At 36.7% G+C, this 27,264-nt stretch overlaps 1 protein-coding gene across 1 annotated transcript in view; it reads right to left on the bottom strand.

Moving 5' to 3' along the window:
- Nucleotides 1–27,264, bottom strand: part of C7 (complement C7) — an 81,757-nt gene that overhangs the window by 40,359 nt on the left and 14,134 nt on the right. The window contains exons 2-9 of the mRNA XM_003899617.5: nucleotides 22,169–22,224; nucleotides 19,647–19,722; nucleotides 16,264–16,405; nucleotides 14,249–14,396; nucleotides 13,032–13,170; nucleotides 5,282–5,452; nucleotides 2,779–3,022; nucleotides 665–775 (exon numbers count right to left, since the gene is read on the bottom strand). Of these exons, the coding sequence (XP_003899666.3) occupies nucleotides 665–775; nucleotides 2,779–3,022; nucleotides 5,282–5,452; nucleotides 13,032–13,170; nucleotides 14,249–14,396; nucleotides 16,264–16,405; nucleotides 19,647–19,722; nucleotides 22,169–22,224 (1,087 nt within the window). The remainder of the gene's footprint in view (nucleotides 1–664; nucleotides 776–2,778; nucleotides 3,023–5,281; nucleotides 5,453–13,031; nucleotides 13,171–14,248; nucleotides 14,397–16,263; nucleotides 16,406–19,646; nucleotides 19,723–22,168; nucleotides 22,225–27,264) is intronic.

Below are 27,264 nucleotides of genomic sequence, written 5' to 3'. Positions count from 1 at the left end.
AGAGGAGATAACCTGGTGAACTTCTTAACCTGTGTGATGTCTCACTACCATGACATATGAAAGAGAAAGCAGAGGCAAAAATTGCCAAATAGATTTTTTTAAAACACAAAGTAGAACACCTGATAAAGCCTCAAAAGCCGAATTAACAATAGAAGACCGGAGTAGAGGTTAAGCTTGTAATTATTCATAATAGTGAAGACATGGAATCAATCTAAATGCCCATCAATGATAGACTGGATATAGAAAATGTGGTGCATATACATCATAGAATACTATGGAGCCATAAAAAAAGAATAAGATCATGTCCTTTGCAGGGACATGGATGGAGCTGGAAGCCATTATTCTTAGTGAACTAAAGCAAGAAAAGAAAACTGAACATTGCATGTTTTCACATATATGCAGGAGCTAAATGATGAGAATACATGGAAATAGACAGGTGAACAACACACAATGGGGCCTTTTGGAGAGTGCAGAGTGGGAGGAGGGAGAAGATCAGGAAAAAAAAAAGTGAGTACTAAGCGTAATACCTGAGTAACAAAATAATCTGTACAACAAAGCCCCATGACACAAGTTTACCAACATAACTTCACATGTACCCCTGAACTTAAAAGTTTTAAAAAAAAGAAGTTAAGCTTGCAATGCAAATTGCTCTTTTTTCATTTACCTGAAGAAGCTTTTAAAGCCTTTTCCAGTTCCTTGCATCCATGACTTGAAAACTTAATGATAAAGCTCCAACCTGAGGATTTACATTTCTTTTCTTCTACTGAACCAAAATCTAGGGGAAAAAATGTAAAAGAGGCATGTTTAATTTCTGCATTCCTTGAAGATCTTCAGATATGAGAGTAGGGATAAGTAGCCCTGCTACTATGGCCATCTAATCAAGAGTCTCATGATATGAACATTTTCAAGCGCTGTAGAAGAGTCAAAGATCAGAAAAAATGGTATTCAACTTTTGTTATTTTCCTTCTATAAGCTTCAGAGGGGAGGCAGGAGGGATTTCTACATAAAAAGATGCAGGGAGTAGAAATTGAAGACCCCAAAGAGTGACATCTTTCACCCATTTACAGTCAGTTTCTTAGGCATAAAATAAATCGATAAAAGTAGCAGCATGACAGCTTCTTCCAGCAAATCTACTTAAAGCTCCCAAAGTTGGCTTCTGTTTCCACAGGAATTAACTCCTAAAACTCAAGTTCAGTCTCTCCATCTTTAACATCTGTGACTTCCAACAACTCCTTTCCATTACTTATAACCTTAGAATGTGATCATTTCTACTCATTATCAAGTAGAGTTTTGCCAAAGCATTTTTTAAAACCAGGATAGAAAATAATAAAATGTGCAAATGTATTTTCTCATTTTACTAACTATATTACAATAACCTTAATGTCTCTTAAAGAACAACTATTTGGGGCACCATTGTATCCCAGAAGTTATGGTTATATTTAAATAAAAATTTTAGGAAAAACATAAACTGCTCAAGAGTAAAATTTTTACTGAAAAATAAAATTTTAGCAGCTTGGAATGTTTTTTTTTTAATCCCCTCCATTTCTTTTAAGTGCAATAAAAAGAAGTAAAACTGAATTTAGATTGAGCTACTTGCTGGATTGATTCTCCAAGAAATAGTGTCCTTCCTCTTTGCTACAAAAACCTGTACTTGTGCACTTATTTCCAACCTATAAGATTTGAAAAGATCAAATTCTAGTGAAATTTTATGTGGTAGAGACCTACAAAAAAACAGCTCAATGGAAACGAAAAAAATATTATAGTTTACCCATTTAAAAAGCTATTAAGACTTCTTCTGAATCTTATGTAAGAGATCTTATTCTTCTCCAAGGTTGTAACAGAATCTTTTCTGAAGAGAAAGACCTTGAAGAAGGGATTTGGAATAGAGACGGAAATGTGAGCATCAGCTAAAAGACAAAGTTAGGGAAAAAAAGGTTTGACTTGGAGGAGTGGATGTTAAGCCACCACCATCCCTTCCCACATCTAGACAGAGAATGAGGAACCTTCTCTCAATATGAAATCAACAAAGCATTAATTCAGGGGCATGTCCTGATTCTAACCAAAATCAGGCAATTTTAGCAATGACATAGCATAAGGAATAAGCTAAACTGACTTTGAGGCCAGTTAGACCCAGCCTTAAATACCCTCCTTGCAATCTTCGTGACCTTGGATAAATCTCATAACAGCATTGAGTCTCTATTTCTCAATCTGTGGGACAGAGATTATAATGCCCATCTCATTGGGTAGTAGTAAGGATTATTACTAACATATGTAACTCACTTGTCATGAGGAAGGTAACCCATCAATTTAAGCTATTGTTACAAGTATTAAGTAGTAAACAAACTTATGATACTCAAAGCAGATTTTTTTAAAAGAATGTGAGTGGTAAAAAACAAAGGTAAATGAAATACTTATTTAAACATTTTGATTTCTGAAACATTACTAAATTCCTCATTTAATTTTTCTTGAGAAATACTGTTTTGTCTGAGAAAGTGGAAAACTTAAAAAGCATTCTAAAAACCCAGCCAGTACCCTCTAGAAATAGCCAATAATGATAACAATTTAGCTTCAAGGTACTATACAAAAGAGTATACAGGCTTTTCTTAAACCATATAAGATTTTAAGTAGAGAATAATACTTTCTTGCAATTTTGGATTCCTTTGCAATTTAAATCTCTATTTGTCAAATTTTAAAGCTCAAAAGTTACATTAACTACATGTTATTTCCTCATTAAAATCCCAGAAATGCTTTTAGACAACAAATTTTTTAATACTATACCATTTTGTTTTAATTTTTCTGAGTCCACATAAAATAGAACTCTGTATTCTCCTCCTAATGACCCAGATTGCAGAAAATGTGTCCCATACTGGTCGATTAATCTTCGGTAGGCACTGTAGTCATACAGAGAGGGGAGGTGGGAAAGCTCCTTCCAGAATGGCTCCGCAAGTTGTAAAAATTCTGGATTGTTATTAATGAACTGAGCCACTTCAACCGTGTTCTCAACAACCAACAATTGATAACTCTATGGAAAGAAGAAAGAGTACAAGGAGTTTTAGGTGGAAGATAAAAAGGCAATGGAAATAGTTCTCTGTTCTATATCTTCATCAACTTTCACCTCCAATCAACCCAGACTACATGAATTTTTTATTTTTGATGCATGATGAGCACTCCTATGGACCCACTTACTGGATGCAATCAGGAATACTTGGAGTCTCAAATACTAATAATATCTGAGTAATGGCCAGGCAAGGTGGCTCACTCCTATAATCTCAGCACTTTGTTGGGCTGAGGCAGGCAGAGCACTTGAGACCAGCCTGGTCAACGTGATGAAACCCTGTCTCTACTAATAATACAAAAACTATCATGCCACGGTGGTGTATGCTTGTAATCCCAGCTACTCAAGTGGCTAAGGTAGAAAAATCGCTTGAACCCAGGAGGCAGTGATTGCAGTGAGCCATGATCACACCACTGCACTCCAGCCTGGGTAACAGAGTGAGACTCCATATCAAAAAAAAAAAAAAAAAGAAAAAAGAAAGAAAAATCGGAGTAACACCCTGTTAAGCCACCACCATCCCCTCCTACATCTGGACAGATAGTGAGGACCCTTCTCTCAATATGAAATCAACAAAGCATTAATTCAGGGTTCAGAATTAATTCAGGAGAATTCAGCTTTGTCCTGCCTCAGCCACTCGAGTAACTGGAATTACAAGTGTGCGTCACTATGCCCAAATAATTTTTGTATTTTTAGTAGAGGTAGGGTTTCATCATGTTGGCCAGGCTGGTCTTGAACTCCTGACCTCAAGTGATCTGCTTGCCTCAGCCTCCCAAAGTCTGATATTACAGGTGAAGAAATTGTATGGTAATTTCCTATATAACCTCCAAAATCCCAAGACCAAGTTGCTATGCCATCTTCAACTAGAAAAGGAGAATGAATCCATCAACTGATAAATATAAGTATATAAAATAATGTGTCCCTATGGTCCACATTTTGACAATGACTTGTAGGTATCATTTATCTCCCATGCTAGCGTATTTGCAGGTTAAGCTACTTTATAATGAGGTCTTTTAAACACTTCCTAAGCATCTTTTCATTACATCCAAGACAGATCACAGATCTACTTTTGCCAAATCCCCACTGTGTAAACAATGTAATGTGGAGACAGTAAATGTTTTTACAACTCATAGTTCCATAGTCAGCTTCTTAGTCATAAAACGAATAAAACCAATATACCTTATATTTTCCTAAGTGATTTATTATTCAAATTACTAACTTTAAGAATGAGATGAAATGTTCAGATTGTGAATAATGATCAGCCTAAAAAGTTATTCAGCCATAACTGTATATCAATTAGTACAGTCCATCTCTACTATTCAGGTTTCTCAAGAGGAAAGTTTTGGTATTTCAAAACAATGAAGTATTTAAAAATAAGTCTTTTAACTTTCTTAGATAAAAATGTTGGTATCTCAAAAGTAATAAACTATTTTTAAAGTCTTTTATCTTTAGTAAAGTGTTTTTAAACTCTTTTATCTTCATGCACCTTCTAAAAAGACTCTAGCATTTGCATTTAAGAAGTATATATAAGCATTAATTATATTTTTAAAATTGTATATGACACTTAAAATAGTATTACCAGTAATCACAAATTTAAGAAATTTAAGATCATTTAAAATAGAAGATTTCAAGGTAATAAGGGCTTTGTAAACATCTTCAAATAAAAACAAATACTTTTAATGAGAAGTTTAAAACTATAAATAAATATACATATATATATGTGTGTATTTTTTTTGAGACAGGGTCTCACTCTGTTGCCCAGGCTGAAGTGCAGTGACGTGATATTGGCTCACTGCATCCTCTCCCTCCAAGGCTCAAGTGATCCTTCCACCTCAGCCTCCTGACTAGCTGGGACTACAGTCGTGCACCACCATGCTCAGCTAATTTTTGTATTTTTATAGAGACAGGGTCTTGCTATGTTGCCAGGCTGTTCCCAAATTCCTGAGCTCAAGCTCAAGCAGTCTACTCACCTTGGCCTCCCAAAGTGCTGGGATTATAGGCGTGAGCCACTGAGCCTGGCCAGTACAAATAAATATATTATCAAAGAGATTTAATGAGACAATATTGTACTTTTAGAGACAGATACTACATTGTCTCTTAAAGGAAATGCTATTACTATTACTAATTTTAATATGAAAGCTGATCCTTTTGATAAATACAAGTTTATTAATGTAAGCAATACTTAAGAACAGGGGAACATGGAAAAGTTAGTTGACATTTTATACTAACCTTTCGTTTATGGATTTCATTGGTCTGTGAAGAATAACTGTGTGAAGATGATGATGAAGATCTGAAAAAGGAGCGCTTCCGACTAGATGATGTATGTTCTGTCGACGTATGTTTTACATAAGACCAAGTACTATTGTAAAATTCATAATTAAAGTCATTATTTATTTTCACCTACAAAGAAAATGAAAAATTTTGCTATGACTAAATTAAGGCTTGGAAATACCCAAGATACTTTTGTATGCTTTATCATGGATACTTTCTTCATGCAATCTTACCAAAGAGAAAAGCTCTTCATTGGCAGAAAGCAACTGTGACTCTCATTAAGACTAGACCTGTATGATTATAAGGAAAGAGTTCATTCCATGATTATTTTTTATTAAGCAGGAGACATGGTACCAACAATGGCAATCTCAAGTGATTCACAAAACACGTTTAGGTACAAACAACTTCTGTGTTCCTTTAATGTCAACATTTGGCCCAGAAATGAGCAAATTAACAAAAGTTACACTGACAGAGAACTAGAAAGAATTTGGTTCTTGATTTTTCATCTAATAAAGGGGAACAGAGATGCAAATAGGTGATATGAAACAATTAGCTCTTTTGGACTTTGTTTTGGAATGTTGTGTGTGATCTGTAGTGGATTTAATTTTCTAATTCTATTTCACTTGGATAAATGCTAAAATTGCATTTTTTTCTTTGCTAGATAGAAGAAAGGGCCACCCCAAAAGAATTTTAAAGTAGACAATAGGTTAGTCACATGTAGCTAAATGGGAAGTGACAGCTTCAGCTTTTATTGAAGAGACATCATTCATTTATCCTTTATTTTACTCCAGATCAAGTGTCAAAATGAAATGCCCACATCCCTGGCAAGTAATATCAATGTTGGAAACCTCCAGTGGACAGCGTGGTGATGAAAAAGTGAACACACACCCTGTCTAAAAGAGACACACAACACTCAAATCCACTAGACAGTCACTAGGTGTAACTACAGGTTCTAGTATTGACAAATTGTCTGATTTTTTCCAAGGGATAAATTTGACTCTTTATGTAAAAATCTCTTGATTTGGTAAAATTATAGACAACTAATTTGCTAAAAATGTCAGTCCCTGTGGGAATAAAACAAAACAAGCAAAAAGACTCCCTCTCACTGTGTTTGTTCTATATAAATATTTAAATTGGGAACTCTCCTTCCACAAGCATTTGTGTTTTAATTATTTATACATATATATATATACGTCTGTGTTTGAGATCAAAGCATAAGGACGGAGAAAATTGAACTGATGGAAATGATATACTTTTTTGAAAACTAAAAGGAAAGAAAATGACAATATTACACAGTCATACTAAATAATGCTTGTGAAGGCAAAATATTCATGTTGTCACATGAAATAAGAAAACAGGTATAAGTGTGAAAATGCTATTAACTACAATCATGCAAGTATATGCCCAGTCAAAAAATACAAGAAAGAAATATACCAAAATGCCAGAAAATATAATATGACTGTTATCACTACCCCCTATTGAGTATTAGATATGCATGCTAAAAAGATAAGAAGATGGATTTAAACAAATCTTTTATTAGAGTAGTATTTCCATTACATTATGAAATTGGTTTGTTTAAAAGTTAGATGCAAAAATTCAGCTTGGGCTGGGAGAATATATATATATGTGTGTGTGTGTATATATACGTATATACATGTATACACATACACACATATACATTATTGACTTAAAAAATTAGTTTATCATCTCTTTGGAGAAAGAGAAGTTAAATATATCCCTTTCAATGCAAAAAAACAAAAAACAAAAAACCAGTTAGCCTATTTCCCCCTATCTTTATAGCCACAATTCAAATACAAATAAGCCTCTCTTTAGTTCAGCAGCTTCTCACTCCTATCTACCTACACATCGCTGCAGGAATCATCTTTCTCAAAGTGATGTGGTCTTATTAAATTTTCCTTAATTAATACCCTCCTTCTTCCAGCTTAGATCCTGAATTCTCCAAGACTGATTCTTCCTCTGAAATCCCAAATTCAACCATCCTATATTCCAACATCTCTTATTCTTTTAACTCTCATTTTATTATTGCCACATCTATTATTTAACATTATAGAAACACGTCCTTCCACTTATTCTCCCCCTTTCTCGCTCTCGGTACTTTAAGTTTTTTCACTTCCTTCCTGTTTCAGCTTAGGCGTCTTGGCTCATGACTTCAACCATTCTCTTGCCAATGGATTTAACTTCCTTGCCTAGATGACCTGCTATCATGTTTTCCTGGCAAAAACCCAGCCCAGGCTTGCTAAGTCAAGCATTTTAGCACTACTCCAGAAAATCGCACAACTGGCTGGGCGCGGTGGCTCATGCCTGTAATCCCGGCACTTTGGGAGGGCGAGGTGGGCAGATCACAAGGTCAGGAGATGAAGACCATCCTGGCCAACATGTTGAAACCCCATCTCTACTAAAAATACAAAAATTAGCTGGTGATGGTGGCACATGCCTGTAATCCCAGCTACTCCGGAGGCTGAGGCAGGAGAATCGCTTGAACCCAGGAAGGGGAGGTTGCAGGGAGCCGAGATTGGGCCACTGCACTCCAGCCTGGTGACATAGCAAGACTCCATCTAAAAAAAAAAAAATCGCACAACTGTACAGATTGGTGCCACTACAAATCCATTCGTGTTTTTCAACTTCAGTAGAATCCTCAATACCATCCAACAATACTTTATTTCTCTAGTCAGTCCTCTCCTTCTCCCATTCTCTATTTTTATATTACCTATTTTTATATTCTGCAAAATTTTGAAGATTTTTCAAAATTCAGTTCTCCAATTCTACAGCCACTTCCTTCACTCTCAGAAGATGATCTTACCTCTTTCTTTACAAAAACTCCCATCTTCAGAGACCCCTTAAACTGCTGGCTAACAAATCTACAAACTTATTAACTTTTCTTTCCTTCTTTTTCTCCATAGGTGTCCCTCCCCTTGTCTGGGGCTAAATTTTCTGTCTCTTCTCTGTATTGCAGCCTCTCTGACCTCTTCAAAGGGTGGATTACATGGATTGATCATTCCCTCTCCGACAGCTTCCATTTTTCCTGCTCTACTTGCTCCTTTTTGTCAAAACTTATACATGTTCTAACACAACCAACTAAAATAAGAAAGGCTTTACCTGTTACTATACAGTCCTTCTTTCCTACTTTCCTACTTTCCCATCTCAATACTTTAAATGAGTTGACTATAATTAATTATCTTAAATTCTTCACCTCCCATTCCCTCTTCCACCTACAATGGTCTGAATTCCAACAATGCTGCTGGCACCTTCCTTATTTCACCAGACAGTGAACACTTCTCTCAACAATATTTGGCACTGTTGACCACTCTCTCCTATCGGAAATACTCTCTTCTGTTGGCTTTCTAGTTTTCTTTTTTTCTCTGTGGCTATTCCTTCTAAGACTCCTCTATGCATCTGTTTCTATTACTCTTCTATGCTGATTCCAAGAGCAACAGTGTTCTCTACTCTGTGCCTTCAATTACCATTCCTATACTAATAATCACCAAATGTATATTTCCAGCTCAAACACTTTCTCCTGAGCACTTGGACATACTTTAGATAACTAAACTGAATTTGTCTTCTCCCTGCAAATGACTCTTTACCCATCTCAGAGGGTTGTATTTTCGTCTGGCCATTAGTCCAAGTCAGAAACCCAGAAACCCATTCATATCCCAGACTGCTCATTCTCCATCATAACCCACATTCAGCAACTCACCAAGTTTTCTCAGGCCGCTATTATGTCCCTCAGGGATTATTACAACAGTTTTCTAACCAGGTTTCTTTCCCCCCTTTGGCCACCTTCCAATCTATTCTCCACTGTTCATATAAGTAGCAACCCTTCTTAAACTCTCTAATGACTTTTTTAATCCAAACTCCTTAACTAACCAGAAAAAAAGTCTTTTTTATTTACTTTCCTGATCACTTATAACCTCATTTCTTACAACTCTTCACACTTCACTCTGTAATCCAGCCAGTTTGAACTTCATTCAGTTATTCAAAAGCGCTCCTCGGGCCAGGGTCAGTGGCTCACGCTTGTAATCTCAGCACTTTGGGAGGCCAAGATGGGTGGATCACTTGAGGACAGGAGTTCGAAATCAGACTGACTGACATGACGAAACCCTGTATCTACTAAAAATACAAAAATTAGCCAGGCATGGTGATACACACCTGTAATCTCAGCTACTTGCGAGGCTGAGGCATGAGAATCGCTTGAACACAAGAGGCAGAGGTTGCAGTGAGCCAAGATCACATGACTGCACTCCAGCCTGGGGAAATGGGTGTGTGAGACTCCCTCTCAAAAAAAAAAAAAAGTGTTCCTCTTGCCCTCCTGTTTTTTCATTTTCTCTCTCTCTCCCACCCACATATAGAATGAGACACGATACACATGTAGATAGAGATATTCACCGTACATACATACATATACATACTATATAAAATGCTTATAAGTATAATGTCTGCTAAGAGGGGATTTGGAGCCAGAATTCTAAAGTTCAAACCCCACCTTTGTCATCTTCTATACTGTAGATAAGCTATTTAGCTTTTTTGCCTCTGTTTTCTCATTTGTAAAATGAGATGCCAGTAACTTCCTCCTTAGGTTATTCTAAGGAAAACAGATCCATGTAAAGCTCTTGAAACAGTGCTTAGTATATAAAGGGTTCTTATATGTGAGATATTTTTAACTATCATTTAAATTATTCCTAGCTAACAAGGTAGACTTAGAAATCTCAGGTATCTAGTCCTCATATCAATAGAGGAAGCAAAGTCTTAGATAATGTAGCATTCATTAAAATTGGCTTTAGAATTTGTTTTTGTTTTTCATTTGATATGCACTTAGGATTTCTCTTCAAAATATAAAGTGAAGTATATTCAAGACCAAACACAGAAGAAGCCATGAAGTTTCTCCACCTGGATCATAATCCATTCCCTTCTGCAACTCATCCCACACTGAGAATACACACAACAGTCTTTCTGCCATCTCTCAGGCTGAACTAGCCAGAGGGGAACCTTCCCAAGCCACAAATGCCTTCCTTGTTGTATAAAAAATACAAGTAGACAGAAAATGTGCACAAGATCAAAGTTAAGTAGCTTACTCAACAAGAAATTGGGTTTGCCCTGGATAAACCACAATGCTAGAAACCAAAACAGGGATTATAAGAGAGAATGGCCGATTCTATTTTATGTTTATTTATTCTATGTTTATTTATGTTTGTTTATTCTATTTTATGTTTATTTACTAATAGTTATGTTCCAATAAGTCAAAAATCACTTTCCACCTCAAAGAGAGCTGAATACCCAGTGGACCCAAGATGAATTTATTTGAACCATGGAGGACATTCACCACCTCTGCGTCCACACCTGGGTTTAGCATTTGCATGACTGACTCACTGCCTATTGCTTCCACTTCACTTCCCTCAGACTGACTCCTCAAAACATCTCTGTTCCTCACTCTTTAACAGGCTATAATTTCCCTCTACTCTGACACACACCTTCACATTCAGTAATGGGGAAGGCATTTCAGATGTCAATCTAAAGACCAAGTTCTGCTGAAGAAAATGAATGTCAGGATCACGTTGTTATTAAATTATCCCTCTTCTTCAGAAATGCAGACTTCCTGCCTGTCTACCTTGCAACGAAGTCAGAAACACTCTTTCTTATTATTTTCTCTGCTCTGTAGCTTTCTAAATTTGACCCTTTTAAAAATATACACGCAAGTCTCCACATTATAATTATGAAAGAATTAGAAACACATTCTCTAAGGAATAGAGTGAGAAAAAATTATCTGTATATGCCTATTTTACATTCTCCTTTCTGGCCAAAGGTTAAATTGTAATACATGTTATATGCCATGTTGAATAGAGTTGGAAAAGAAATTAAACGAAATACATGGGGCGAGTAAAATGTAATGGAAAAATAAAAGGCTGTGAAATCTGACAGACTAGATCTAAGCTCTACAATTTTTTAATTTGGTGACTTCGACTATGTCAGTTGAAGTCCTCTTGAGCCTCAGTTTCTACATATATAAAATAGTAAAATATTGCTTACTTTCCAAAGCTTCTGTGAGAATTAAACCTATGCTAATCACCTAAAATAATGCAGATGCCACAGTAGGTATTCAAAAACTGGTAGCTACAATTATTTTTCAGATCTGTTTTACTTTTCATTTATATTACTCCACAACTCTTAAATGCAACTAACTTTTTCTATGGTAAATTGGAAGATGGTATGTTTGCTATTTATAATCAAAGCTGCTTTCTGGAGAAGGTTAATTTGGGTAAGCAAAAGGCCCTTTTGTCTGAACATTTCAGTAGTTTGGGTTTACAAATTTAGAAGTAATCAATATTAAAACCTGAATTAGACATTTTTGGAGTTTGGAGACAAAGGAAGAAAAAGGAATGAGAGAGGAGATCTTGAAAGACAAGAGCAAGAAAGAAGCTAACACCCAATGAGACCAGAAATTTCATTGTGCTAAGGCTCTGGAACATTGTTTTAAGATAGAAGATGCCAACTGCTATTGCTTCAACATATTTGCATTACTGCAACAGAAAATCTCTCCTCTATCTTCCTTCTAAATCTTCTGTAAAGTTTCCTAAAGCCATAACTGTTTTGCATGAGTACGTTTTGCTTTGATCAAAACCTACTCATAGGTGAGTTTAGGTGTGTATGACAGAAATAGCTTTTGAGAAACAGAAGCCTGGAGCCAGAGGAGATCTGCGATCATAAGCAAAATTAAAATGTTAGGCAATATCACTGTTGGCAAGAATGTGAAGTGGAAGCCACTCATCCCCACTGCTGGCGAATGAAATGATCCAGCCATTTTGCATATTTTACCTAGTAAAATTTAATACATATATATCCTATGAGGTAGCAATTTGAGTTGCAGGTGTATGCCCTGGAGAAGCTCTAGTTCATTTGTATGGGACTCAGGCACAAGAATGTTCAAGACATTTTCACAGGAAAAAATTGGAAACAGCAATAAAAATGCCACCTGCAATAGCATGAGTAAATCTCAAAACCATAACTTTTAGTGAAAAAAGTTACAGAAGAATAGATATGATTCTGTTAATACAAATGGAAAAAATAGGCAAAACTAAATCACAAATTTGTATTTAGGGACCAAGACATATAAAGAATAAACATTTATAGAAAAAACAAGGATAATTAATACAAAATATAAGACAGTGGTTGCCTGAGGAGTGAGAGGGATGTGATCAGAGAGGGGCGTAAAGGTGCCTTTAAGTCACTTAAGGCAGATGGTGGGCATATAAGGGCAGTTTTCTTCAAATTACACATATATGTTATCCACACTCATTTGTATATATGAAATAGTCCACAATTTTAAAATAAAAGCATTTTAAGTGAGCTGACACTGTAGCAGTGTCAGGAGACTATCATTACCAGTCATGGATGGGGCCTTAAGTTTTAATGCCTGCACTGGCACAGACAATAAGGTCTTGGGCCCATATAGAACATGAAGTTGAAAATGAGGTATAAGGATATGTCAGTTTGAATGACACATGTTAAAAGTATCGTTGCCCTGTACCCCAAAGCAAAAACACTGTGTATACTTTTTAAGTCAACATAAAACATTTATAAAAATTGACCACACATTAGACTATAAGTAAATTCTCAACATATACCTAAAAGTCAATATCATATAAATAATGCTCTCTGACAATTCCAGATTAGAAATCAATAACGTCGTAAGTACCTGGAATGTATAGGAGAGGATATTTCCACTCAGCCTGTAGAAATCTTTTCCATCCCCACTAAACACCTTTCTACATTGACCACCAAAACTTTTGGTATTGATGACTCTGTTCCTAAACTGGCCAGTGAGTTCATTGTAACTGTTAAAAGGAGGAGGAGGAGAAGGAGGAGATAAAAAGCCATTAAAAAACAGAAATACCACTTGGTGGAAAAAAAAAAAATTTATTAGAGAACTCTAGAAATTCTTAAAATGCATTACAGTTAAATACTTCTTTGAGAGAGCTCAAATGAAGAGCACAGCATCCTAATGCATACTAAGCATTATCCAGCTTCCCCAGATTGGTATAATCACTAAAACTAATAGCTCGGAAAGTCCAACATTCTTTCCATCTAAGAACATATTGGGGAAACACATGGCTCTTTTGTATCTATGGCAACAGCTGGTTTTGAATTGAATCTGCAGATAAAACCAATACAATTAAGGTTACTCTTAAGAAGGGAGAGCGCTCTGTAATAAATTTTAAGTAATTGCCTCTTAGCATACTGAATGGTATACTCTTTCAAATAATTTTACCCTATTTCTCTGTTAATAAATTTTAAAATATTTCAGAAAAATTACTTCTTTCACTCTAAAATAAGCTATTTTTAGGTCTCAAAACCTTAACAAGTTATATGACCCTTAAAACTTCTTCGGAATTCTCTTTGATAAGATAAACACAGTATTTTCCAATCTTCAGTTGGAAACAAAGTTTCTTGACTAGTTTAGACAATTGCTGTTCAGCCTGGGTATTACAACACACTTGCTTCTGTCTCTCTTCTCATCCTGTTCTCATTCTATTGTCTCTTCATTCTCTTGAATAGTCCCACATTATTGAATCAGTCTTTTCTCTCTCTCTCTCTCTCTCTCCCCCTTCCAATCCCCATGAAGTGACCAACTGTCCAGGTTTCCCTGGGCCTGAGGGGTGTCTCAGAATTAGAATTTCAGTGCTAAAACCAGGACCATCCCAGGACAAGGGGTCACTCTACATCTCGCCACATGTATCTATAGGTACACATGTGTGAACAAAAATACTGTCTCAGGATGTGGCAAAGAGCTCTGAGACAATGAAGAATCTTGCCTATTAGAAGACTTGTTCTTAGACTTACCAAACCATAAAATAAAACAAAATTTAAAACTGTAATTCGTTGATGTACTCAGGAGACTGCCCAGCACCTTACCCATTTCCAGTAAGTTCTATGTTAGGGGGAGGTTTATCGATATCACAGGAAGGTCTCCTTTCTGAGTCCTCACATCTGTCTTCGTCAGCACTGTCTTCATCACAGTCAGAATCCCCATTGCAGACCAACGATTTGCTGATGCACTGACCTGAACACAAGAAAAATCCATGCGCAAATGTAAAAGAGGGAAGACGAGAAACACTACCCAGGACCAAAAGGGGTTTTCCTGCCACCTGCAACACTGCACTGATATGCCAATGTAAATGGGAGATAAATCCTCAGACTGTCCAGGAAAGGACTAGTGATTATTTTGTCTCCATTTTGTGGCACACGGAAATGGTTCTTAACTCAATTAGACACAAAATTGAAAATAGGATCTGAATTCAGAATTTCAGGATCTCACACATAATCATCAAGCAGCTTGTCTAAAGTATATAATTCCAACTACTGGGAAGATAGACTGACTTCCTGACCTTCAACTTTCAGTTTGTTTCTGTCATTCTAAGATGATGAAGTTGAGTTTTTCTTGGTAATTTAAATTTATAAGCTTTAAGAGCAGGACAATTTTATCAAAAGGTTAAAATTCAATATTTCTTTAGCGCAATAGGGGCTGGGATACAAACATGAATAAAAATGGCCTTTGCCAGACTTTTCATATACTTTACAATCTAATAGGAAATACTACAAAGACATAGATCATAATCGTTATGATAGCAATAAATCTATACCAAGGAAGCACTGGAGAGTACCAGATGATCCAGTTCCGGTCTACCTCCCCAGCATCATCTCCAGCCGTTCTCCTACTAGCTTCTTATACGCTAGTCATACCGGACTACCTGCATGAATAAAAAGCTAAGCTTTCTGTCATCTCCAGTGATCTTGCACTTAGTTAGTTCTCTCTGCCTAGAAGGGTTTTCTCTACCTATCTCTTACTTGTCCTTCAAGAATCAAATTAAACATTATCTCCTCTTGAAAGCCATCCCTGCCTCACAGGCCCTGATACATGTTCTTCCTCTATGTCCTCATAGGATGTTTGGTGCACAGCTGTCCTTATAGGACATGTGCCCTGCTATACTGCCACTCAATCCAATGCAGCAAACATTTGTTGAGAACGTATTATGTACCAGGGACTCCAGAAGCCAACATGAAAGAAATATAATTCATGTCTTCAAGGAGTTCACAGTTCACCATGAGACACATTCAGGCCAACAAATAATCCAAATGACAGATGGTACAATACGCATAAGGAACATACGGAAGTGATTGGTTAATTACTTCTATCAGTTGGGGATTTAGGGCAGGCTTCCTGAAGGATTTGTTATCTAATTTGGATTTTGAAAGTAAAATAAGCGTTCAACAGGTATCATTGAGGAGCACTTCTAACACAGGGATTATTTATGTATTATTCTGCCCATAAAACTTTAACATTTGTGAGGGAAGAGGCATGTGTTTCACTTGTATATACAACCCTCACTACTATTTGAAACAAGAATCATAAATGTTTACTAATGTTATTACATTAATCTGACTGCATAAATACAACATAGAGTATTGGTCAAATAATATTCAATGCCAAAACTATGTTTCAATTACCCCATGCATAAGAGAGAACTGTATTGCTCCTTAACCCGTTCATTAGGGTAGCTTTTCTTGTAGATATAATAATTTAGGCAGTAACATTGTTTTTGTCTAATCTCAATGTACGTACAAGACTCACTCTGCATCTTTACTCAAAATACACTGTCAAGAACTATTTGGGTCTGTCAGTAGCCAGAGCTCCATTCAAAGAGACAAAGAGCATTCCTGTGTTTATTACCAGATGCTTCCCCTTGCATTTGAAAAAATGATAGCTGAGTGTGTGATTAACATACCAACAAAAATCCTGATGATATTTGGGGGAATTAATTTTAGGCCAATATAAATTCAGTAAAATTTAACAAATATATAATAAGCAAGTTCACCAAATAACATTTGAATTTACAATCTGCATGCTGAGCCTATGGAAAACAAATTACCTGAAAAACACCTGAAACGCTCTCCACATCCCTCTTCTGTTGGACATCCTCTTGTAGGTTCACAGGACTGTGTTTCAAAAGCATTTCCAACACAAGGTTGGCCCCCATACTGCCCATACACAGCAACTGACCGCCTGCGCGTCTAAACACAAAGCAGGCAGTGGTTTGTTTGTTTGTTTGTTTTCAAAGATATCTCTAGTTTCCTTTATCTGAGTAATAAAATCTGAGAGAAAGTAATACAATTAGACAAACAATGTCTGGAAATTTGTTCTGGTGTTCTACAGAAATAAAACCTCAAAAATCAATGAATCCACAGATGTACTTGTCCTTGAGTTCAGCAATATTTTGGCTATTATTTATAGAGAGCTCCCAGGCATATATTGACTTTCAGGATTAAATGCAAAAAAAAAAAAAAAAAAAAAAAGAAAAAACAAAAACATGTTAGTGAATCTTTAAGAAAGTAACCCGATTGCAGTGAGCTGAGATCACACCACTGCACTCAAGCCTGGGCGACAAAGTGAGATGCTGTCTCAAAAAAAAAAGAAAAAGAAAAGAAAAAAGAAAGTAACCTGAGTAAAGCTTAGAGGGTAGACACATAAGCAAATAGATTAGAGCATAGAATGATTAATATATTTACCAAATCTGTGTTCCAAGAGTTCATTAGAGAAAGTGAAATGACTTTTTCTGGAGAGAGGATAAGGGTACTGGGAAAGAGTTAAGACGGAGCAGAGTTAGGGAAACCTTCAGAAGAGTAATGGCAATTCCTTTCAGCTAAACTGTAAGCCTTCTTCAGGAAGAAAGGCAAACAAAACAATTCAGAGAGAAGTACATGAATATGGAAGTCAAATTTACAAAACAGAAACCTAAGTAATCCAAAGATGAAGCTACGTCTACAAAGGAATATGTAAAATACAAACCTCTTGAGGGAAAAGAATATAGGAAAACTGAAGAAATTATCAAACTAAATGAGAAACTTAGAACTAATGCATACTAAGGTTTATTTAATCCTCATTCACTACGAAGACATGTATCTAATGTTTAAACAAAAAGAAAGAGCTACCCCTGGCAATCAGTGAGCATCTTCCAGGCCTCTTCCTGTACTCACCTCTTCTCCATTAAAAAAACAAAACAAAACAAAAATGGAACCAAAACTGAGCATCCTGAGGATTTAAACCTTGAGTGAAGATCAGCAGGGAAGAGTTGCTGTACCTATCAATGTCGAACTTATTCATCCATCCTAAATTGGGTTAGAAGTGGGAATTCCTTATCATGAGGGGTCACAGTGGCTTAATTTTAACTCTGAGCAGGTACACACCAGCCCTAGCATGGCTCTAGTGCCTTTCATTTGTTTAAGCAAAGGAGCCACAGAGGAATATGAGTGGGAACAGAACTCGGTAAGGTTTCTTGATACCGTTTTTAGTCTCTTTGTAAGTGATGAAGATGCCGCTCATGTGTGACTTAACAGTGTCCTTTGTGAAGTTCCAGAGCACAGATGGCATTGTTTGCATAAGAAAGTGTTTTTCTTCTCCATATTACCAGGGAGCCCTTGATGGCAGCCACTCTCCACAGTCTCATTCTCACCTGTCAAAGTCTGACCCTACAAGCCCTTTCTCATTTTCGCTTGTCTCTCTCTGAATGAAAAGTTTGTTTTTATAATCTAGGATGTACCCATCGCACCTTCACTCAAAGAAAAAAATTGCTTGTATGAAAAACACCCTCTATCTCTCTGCTTCTGTTTAGTGTTCTTTCTTCTTTTTAAATGATAAAAATATTTAACGTGTTTGATGTTTCTTTGACCTTTGCTTGTTATTCATGTACCTGTTTGCCTGTAATCAGAGCTGTTATGTATTATAGTTGCTAGAAGCCAAATGCTTTATTCAGGCAATTTGTTTTGAAAATACCACCATGTAGGTACTAAATAAATACCTGATAATAATGATGATGCTTCAAAATAATCATTATCTTCTGTGGTATGATTCTGTAATTTTATTAATTAGAAGTGATTTTAAAATATATATTTTTACCCAAACTGGACTATTTCTAGAATATTTAACTCTTCAAATGTTCAGAAAGTTTAAGATGAACATTTTATTTCTAGGACTATTCTCAGAAAAATGTGAGAAAAGAGGACAGATATCTACATTCAAAATGTTTATTAAAGTTTTCTTTATAACAAAAATGGAAACAATTTAAATATCAAACAATAAAAAAGATAAATAAATAAATCAAACAATAAAAAAGTGGAAAAATAAGAAGGCTATATTCATATCATGGAATGTAATACTGCTGTTATAAATTATTTTGCTGATAGTATAATGTTAAATTAAAATAGCAGAACACAAAGCTATGATAAAATAATCTCATTTTTTTAAATTATAAGCATACACAGAGAAAAAGTACACAGAGCTGAGGGAATAAATACCAAATGCTGTTATATAATTTGTTTCTTCTAAATGGTAGAATTGGCCGGGTGCAGTGGCTCAGGCCTATAATCCCAGCATTTTGGGAGGCTGAGGCGGGCTGATCACAAGGTCAGGATATGGAGACCATCCTGGCCAAGATGGTGAAACCCTGTCTCTACTAAAAATACAAAAAATTAGCCGGGTGTAGTGGCACGCGCCTGTAGTCCCAGCTACTTGGGAGACTGAGGCAGGATAATCACTTGAACCTGGGAGGCGGGGGTTGCAGTGAGCCAACATCGCACCACTGCCCTCCAGCCTGGGGACAGAGCGAGACTCCAACTCAAAAAAAAAAAAAAGAAAGAAAGAAAGAAAAAGGCAGAATTATGAATAATGCTTTATTTCTTTATAATTTTCTGTATTTTCTCCAATGAACATTTTATAAGGAATACAAACATTTTTAGAAGCTTTTTATAATACTCAGATTAAGTTCAACATTGTACTTGTATTACTTAGCAATTAAGTTTTAAGATATTTTGCAAAATTTTTTTTCATGGTTGTTCGCTATTTGTGAAGTAAAATCAAGCAGCCATTTTGCTATTTGCTAGTGTGTGTTTGAGATGAGAAGAAAAGTTGAATTCAGTGAATATGAAACATTTTAAATTATCTAAAAATTTCGTTCTGCTATTCCTATTTCTCTCATAGTTAAAGAGTTAGTAAATTGCCTTGAACTTTTAGCCTATCTACATTTCTAGCTCCAAGATAAGATCTAGAAAAGTCCTTCAAGAAAAATGAATATACAAGTTACTTTATTACAATATTAATTATTAAACAAATCATACTTTTCTCCCCTCAAAATTACTAACATGGTTTTCAAAAAACATTGACACTATTTAATGAACATTCAAAAGATAATACCATTTTGGCCATGCCTAAGTATTTCTGCACATAAATAATCAAATACAAAGTTTTGCGTGTTCCTACCTGAGTCTTGGTACAGCCATTGCATTCTGACCAAGGGGCATAGGAGTCCCACTGACAGTTGACTGGAGAGGAGGCACTGCCACAGTGTCAAATTGTCCATCATAAAGCAAGTAGAAAGATACACAAGGGAACACAAAGAATAGTGAAAACAGTCAAAAATAGTTAAATGTTGCCTCAAATATTTTTCCTAAGAGACACTAAAAGCATCCTAAAATATATAAAAATGGAGGGAGCCCCACTGACTTAGAGATTAACACTTACTAAACATCTATTATGCTGGCACAGTGGCTCAAACCTGTAATCCAAGCACTTTGGGAGGCTGAGGCAGGCAGATCCCCTGAGGTCAGGAGTTCAAGACCAGGCTGGCCTACATGGTGAAACCCCATCTCTACTAAAAATACAAAAAAATTAGCCAGGTAGGGTGGCGCGTGCCTGTAATACCAGCTACCCAAGAGGATGAGGCAAAAGAAATCACTGGAACCCAGGAGGCAGATGCTGCAGTGAGCAGAGATTGCACCACTGGACTCCAGCCTGGGTGACAGAGGGAGGCTCCGTCTCAAAAAAAAAAAAAAAAAAAAAAAAAAATCTATTATATGCCAGATTCTAAAGACACTAGAGTTGTAGAAATAATAAAAGAGGTAGGTCATTGGCCGGGCATGGTAGCTCATGCCTGTAATCCTAGCACTTTGGGAGACCAAGGCATGCAGATCACTTGAGGTCAGGAATTTGAGACCAGTTGGGCTATGATGGTGAAACTCCGTCTCTACTAAAAACACAAAAATTAGCCGGGCATTGTGGTGCATGCCTGTAATCCCAGCTACTTGGGAAGTGAGACAGGAGAATTGCTTGAACCTGGGAGGCAGAGGTTGCAGTGAGCTGAGACTGCACCACTGCACTTCAGCCTGGGTGACAGAGCATGACTCTATCTCAGAAAAAAATAAAAAATAAAATTTAATTTAATTGTAAAAAAAGAGGTAGGTCATTGACTATTGATAGAAGGAAGGACAGAGACACAGATGTATAAACAAATAATCGTAGTACAATATATCTCATTTGATGGATTTCAGAACAGAAATGCATTCAATATAATGTGTTACGGGAATATAGATAAGGGAGAGTTTGAGTTGGGAGGGTAGGTGAAAACATATGTAAATATGTTTTATGACCTTTGAAGGGAGGAAGGTTTTATGGCCTTTGAAGAGATTCTGAATGATGAGTTGAAGAGTTATCCAGAAACACTTAACTGAGAGACAAGAAACTACAAAAAGTCCCCATGAGAAGTGGAAAACTAAAAATTGGCAGAGGCTGAATGGACAGGAATTTATTTAAAGGCATCCCCTGTTCATTTAGGCCACTTCTCAAGCACACAACCAAGGAGGGCAATTTGAGCTTAAACAGCTCCACTAAAATAAAGTACATGTACAAATGGAGAGTTGACTCCCATACAATGCTCACATTCTGGCTGTGTCATATGGAAAAGACTACCCGAGTCAGCTTTAAGAGACTAAGGAAGCCTTGCCTAAAATGATGCTCTATGAAGGATAAAAGAACTAGTATTCCTGAATTCTGGATTCCCAGCACATTCCTCGGCTGGGCGATATCCCGAGTCAAGATGATTCTTGCATGTCTTAAGAGGGTCAGGTTACTCTGAAAGTAATGACTCTCATTCTGTAGTGTGTGCCTCGGATGCTTTCACAGGGCCAATCTTGCCAACCTGTGGTTTTCATAGGGTACCAATGATCAAAATACCTGAATACTTTTGACAACCTTGAACAATCTGAACTTATTGTTATTTTTCTAGTCTCTGTCCTGGGGAAATGCAGAAGGCTTCCCCAAACATGGAGGCTTAGGAGAGGAAGTTTGCTTGACCTTCCTGCTATGCTCCCACATCACCCTGAGCAGGCCTCTGTCCGAGCCCTTAGCACATTCATATTGCCATGAACTGGTTCAAGATACGAATCACTCAGCATGCTCCCAGTGCCTTCTTGCTCCTTGCGGTATCCCCATTACCTAGCACAGCCCCTGACACATTTTCTGATCGTTCCATAAAGTGAACTGACCTGGCTCTGTCTTGTCAATCTGACACAGTGAGAGAATAACAAAGCCTTGGATAAACGATACAGGGTTTTCTCCAGGCCTCAAGAACTGACAAGACTATTTTCTTAAAAAACTCTCAACCTTTAAAATCCAGAGGATGTTTTGCAAGGGTTACATTTAAAGACCAAATATTGCTCTAAGATATATAAGTCCACTGTGATTATCTGCATTACAGATAAAACCACAGCACTGGTACAAAAAACTTATACTTTTAGTCTTCCATTTTACAGGGAGAAAGATTAAGTAAAAGAAGAATAATTTTTAAAACACACTTTTGTTACCATTGTCTTTTATAAAAATATGGAAAGAGAAAATATGTTAGAGGGATACACAGATTCAAACTGCAATGTCAAAATTAGACTAAAGAATTTCTAAAACTTTTTTTTAATTTAATGATTTTTACACACAACCCAAAAAGTCCTCACCTTGAAAAAATTTGGAACTCTCCTATAAATCCCACCAAAATGAATAAGCTTATCGCCTGGAGAAGAAAAACAATAAAGTATTACTTTAGCTTGCACTTCTTTTTATAACTACAAATTGACAATTTATAATTGTGTAAATTTATGAGGTACAAAGTGATATTATGATTTCTAAATATAGTGTGAAATAATTTAATCAAGCCAGTTAACATCTCTATCACCTAAAATATTCAACATTTTTTGTGGTAAAGATATTTGAAATTTACTCTTGGCAATTTTGAAATGTATGATACACCAATATTAACTACATTCACCACACTGTACAATAGAATTCAAAATATATTTCTGCTAACTGAGATTGTGTACCCTTTGACCTTTATTGCCCTATTATCCCAGTCTCTGTAACCACCATTCTACTTTGCTTCTACGAGTTCGATTGTTTTACATTATATAAGTAAGAACACGTGCTATTTGTCTTTCTGTGCCTGGTTTATTTAACTTAACATAATGTTTTCCAATTCCATCTATGTTGTCATAAATGACAGAATTTCCTCCTTTTTAAGGCTAAATACTATTCCATTGTGTACACACACCACATTTTCTTTATCTATTCATCTGTTGAGGGACACTTAGGTTGATTCTATAACTCAGCTATTGTGAGTAGTGCTGCAATGAACATTTACTTTTGTAAATACCCAAAAGTAGAATTGCTAGATCATATGATAATTTTCTTAAGTTTTATGAGAAACCTCCATGCAGTTTTCCATAATAGTTGTACTAATTTACATTCCTACCAAGTGTAGAAGTGTACAGGGATTCCCTTTTTTCCACATCCATACCAATGTTTGTTGCCTTTTGTCTTTTTGATAGTAGCCATTCTGACGGGTGTGAGATGATAACTCAATGTGATTTTAACTTGTATTTCTCTAATGATTAGCAATGTTGAGCACTTTTTAAACATATCTGTTGGTCATTTGCATGTCTTCCCTTCAGAAATGTTTACTCAGGTCTCTTGTCCATTTTTTATTTTTGCTTCACTTCCATCTCCCTTTCCTGGTACTTTGCCGATAATTTATTGGGTTTTTTGTCTTCTTGTTATTGAGTTGTTTGAGCTCCATATATATTTTTGATATTAGCCCCTTATTGACTGCATGACTTACAAATATTTTCTCCCAATTTGCAGGTTGTCTCTGAAAACTGGTGATTGTCTCCTTTGCTATGCAGAAGCTTTTAGTTTGTTATAATCCCATTTGTCTATTTTTGCATTTGTTGCCTGCACTTTTGGATTCAGATCCAAAAAAAACCCTACCTAGAACAATACAGTTTTTCCCTTAGATTTTTTTCAAGCAATTTTTCAGTTTCTGGTCTTATGCTTAAGGTTTCATCCCATTTTGAGTAGATTTTTATATATGATGCTAGATAAGGGTCCAATTTAATTCTTCTGCATGTGGATATCCAGTTTTCCCAACACCATTTACTAAAGAGACTATCCTTTCCCCATTGTGTATTCTTGGCACCTTTGTAAAAAAATCAATTGACCATACATGTGGGGTGCATTTCTGGGTTCTCTATTCTGTTCCACTGGTTGATGGGTATATGGTTTTGCCAGGATCATGATGTTTTAATTACTATAGCTTTGTAGTATAGTTTAAAATCAGGGAAAGTAATACCTCCAGCTTTGTTCTTTTTGCCCATGATTGCCTTAGCTATTTGGGGTTTTTTGCAGTTCCATAGAAACTTTAAGATATTTTTTCTATTTCTTTGAAAAATGATGTTAGAATTTTGTTAAAGATTTCACTAAAACTCTAGATCACTGTGGGTAGTATGGACATTTTAGCAATATTTTCTTGTAATCCATGAACAAGGGATATCTTTCCATTGGTTTATGTCTTCTTCAATTTCTCATCAGTGTTTTGTAATTTGCAATGTACAGGTCTTTAACTTGCTTGGTTAAATTTATTTCTAAATATTTTTTGTAGTTATTGAAAATGGGATTGTTTTCTTAATTTCTTTCTCATATAGTTTGTTGTTAGTTTATAGAAATGTACTTTTTAGTGTTTATTTTATATTCTACAATTTTACTATATTCATTTATTATTTCTAACAGTTTTCTGGTGGAGTATGTAGGGTTTGCTACATATTAGATTGTGACACCAGCAAACACAGACATTTTCACTTCTTCCTTTCTATTTTGATGCCTTTTATTTCTTTTTCTTGCCTAATTACTCTGGCAAGAATTTCCAATACTATGTTGAATAAAAGTGGCAAAAGTGGGCCTTTTTGTCTTGATCCAAAGCTTAACTGAAAGGCTTTCAATTTTTCACTGTTGGGTATAATGTTAGCTGTGGGCTTCTCATATATGGCCTTTATTGTGTCAAGGTACTTTTCTTCTGTACCTAACTTGGTGAGAGTCTTTATCGTGAAATGTTGTTGAATTCTGTCAAACGTTTTTCTGCATCTAATGAGATGATCATATAGTTTTTGTCATTCTGTTAAACTCATACAACATATTTATTGATTTGTGTATGTTGAACCATCCTTGCATTGCAGGAATAAATCCCATTTGGTCATGGTAGATGATCCTTTTAATGTGTTGTTCAGTTTGCGACTATTTTGTTGAGATTTTTGTATCTATATTAACTATGTTTATCAAGAATGTTGGCATGTAGTTTTCTCTTTTTGTAACGTACTTCTTTGGCTTTGGTATCAGGATAACACTGGCCTCATAAAAAGAATGTGAAAGTATTCCCTCCTCTTCAATTTTTTGGAAGGGTTTGAGAAGGATTAGTATTAGCTCTACTTTGAATGTCTGGGTTATCTCTTGCACTCACCCTTGCCATGCGACATGCCTGTTCCCACTTTGCCTTCTGCCATGAGTAAAAGCTCCCTGCAGGCTTCACCAGAAACTGAGTAAATGTTGATGTCATCCTTGTACAGCCTACAGAACCATGACCTAATTAAACCTCTTTTCTTTATAAATTACCCAGCCTCAGATATTTCTCTATAGCAACACAAAGAACAGGCTAATCCAGAAAACTGGTACTGAGAATTGGGGCATTGCTATAAAGACACCTAACAGTGTGAAAGCAGCTTTGGAACTGGGTAATGAGCAGAGGTTTGAAGAGTTTGAAGGGCTCCAAAGAAGACAGAAAAATTAAAGAAAGCTTGAAACTTCTTACAGACTGGTTAAATGATTGTAACCAAAATGCTGATAGTGATAGAGACACTGAAGTCTAGGCTGATGAAGTTTCAGATGGAAATGAGAAACTTATTGGGAATTAGAGCAAAAGTCACCTGGTTATGTCTTAGCAAAAACTCGGCTGTATTCTGTTTATGCCCTAAGGATCTGTAGAAGTTTGAACTTAAGAGTGATAACTTAGGGTATCTAGTAGAACAAGTTTCTAAGCAGCAAGTTTCAAGATGTGGTCTGGCTGCTTCTAACAGCCTATGCCAGATTTAGGAGCAAAGAAATGATTTAAAGTTGGAATTCATATAGGAAAGGTAAGCGCAGTATAAAAGTTTGAAAAATCTGCAGCTTGGCCATGCGGCAGAGAAAGAAAAAGCATCATCAGGAGAGGAATTCAAGGGGGTTTTTGGAGCAACCACTTGCTAGAAAGATTTGCACGACTAAAAGGGAGCCAAGTGTTAATAGCCAAGACAATGGAGAAAAGACCTCAAAGGCATTTTAGAGATCTTTGAGGCTGCCCCTCCCATCACAGGTCAGGAGGTTTAGGAGGAAAGAATGACTTCAGGGGCCAGGTTCAGGGTCTTGCTTCCCTGCACAGCCTTAAGACACTGCTCCCTGCATGCAGGCCACTCTCCAAGCTCCAGCCTTAGCCCAGTGAACCCCAGATACTTGGGTTGCTGCTTCAACAAGTACAAACTGTAAGCCTTGGCAGCTTCCGTGTGGTGTTAAGCTCATAGGCACACATAGTGCAAGAGTGAAGGAGGCTTGGCAGCCTCCACCTACATTTCAGAGGATGTATGAGGAAGCCTGGTTGCTCGGGCAGAAGTCTGCTTAGGGGTGGAACCCTCACAGAGAACCTCTACAAGGGCAGTAAAGAGGGGAAATGTGGGGTTGGAACCCCCACACACAGTCCCCACTGGAGTACGGCCTAGTGAATTAGTGGAAAGGGGGCCACTGTCCTCCAGACCCCAGAATGGCAGATCCACCAGTAGCTTACATATTGAGCTTGGAAAAGCTTCAGGCACTCAATTCCAACCCATGAGAGCAACTATAGTGGCTGAAACCTGCAAAGCCACAGAAGTAAAGCTGCCTAAGAGGTGAAGTGGAGCCCACCCCTCACAGTAGTGTGTCCTGGATGTGGAACCTGGAGTCAAAGGAGATTATTTGGAGCTTGAAGACTTAATGACTGCTCTGTTGTGTTTCAGACTTGCATGGGGCATGTAGCTTCTTTCTATTGGCTGATTTCTCTTCTTTGGGAAAGGAGCATTTACCCAATGCCTGTACCCCAATTATATCTTGGAAGTAAGTAACTTTTTTTGATTTTACAACCTTATAGGTAGAAGAAACTTACCTCTAGATTGAACCTTGTTCTTGAGACTTGTGACTTTTCAGTTAATGCTGAGATGAGTTAAGGCTTTGGGGGACTATTGGGCAGGTATCTATTTTAGTGTGAGAAGGACATGAGATTCAGGGGCCCAGGGGTGGAAAGATATACTTTAGATGTCCCTTTCAAATCTCATGTTGAAATGTAATCCCCGTGTTGGAGGTGGGGCTTGTTGGGAGGGGTGGATTTCTCATAAATGGTTTAGCACCATCCCTTTGGCGTCACCCTTGCAATAGTGAGTCTCGTTAAGATCTGATTATTTAAAAGTGTATGACATTTTCCCCCTCACTCATTCTTTATTTTTTTTTGGACAGTCTTGCTCTGTTGCCCAGGCTGGAGTGCAGTGGCACAATCTCTGCTCACTGCAACCTCCACCTCCTGGGTTCAAGTGATTCTCCTGCCTCAGCCTCCTGAGTAGCTGCAATTACAGGCACCTGCTACCAGGCCTGGCTAATTTTTGTATTTTTAGTAGAGATAGGGTTTTGCCATGTTGGACAGGTTGGTCTTGAACTCCTGACCTCATGTGAT

This window comes from Papio anubis, chromosome 5 (assembly GCF_008728515.1).
Source record: "Papio anubis isolate 15944 chromosome 5, Panubis1.0, whole genome shotgun sequence".
NCBI classification, from domain to species: domain Eukaryota; kingdom Metazoa; phylum Chordata; class Mammalia; order Primates; family Cercopithecidae; genus Papio; species Papio anubis.
Note: the sequence above shows the minus strand (reverse complement) of the source record. Positions and strands in the feature narration are given on the sequence as shown.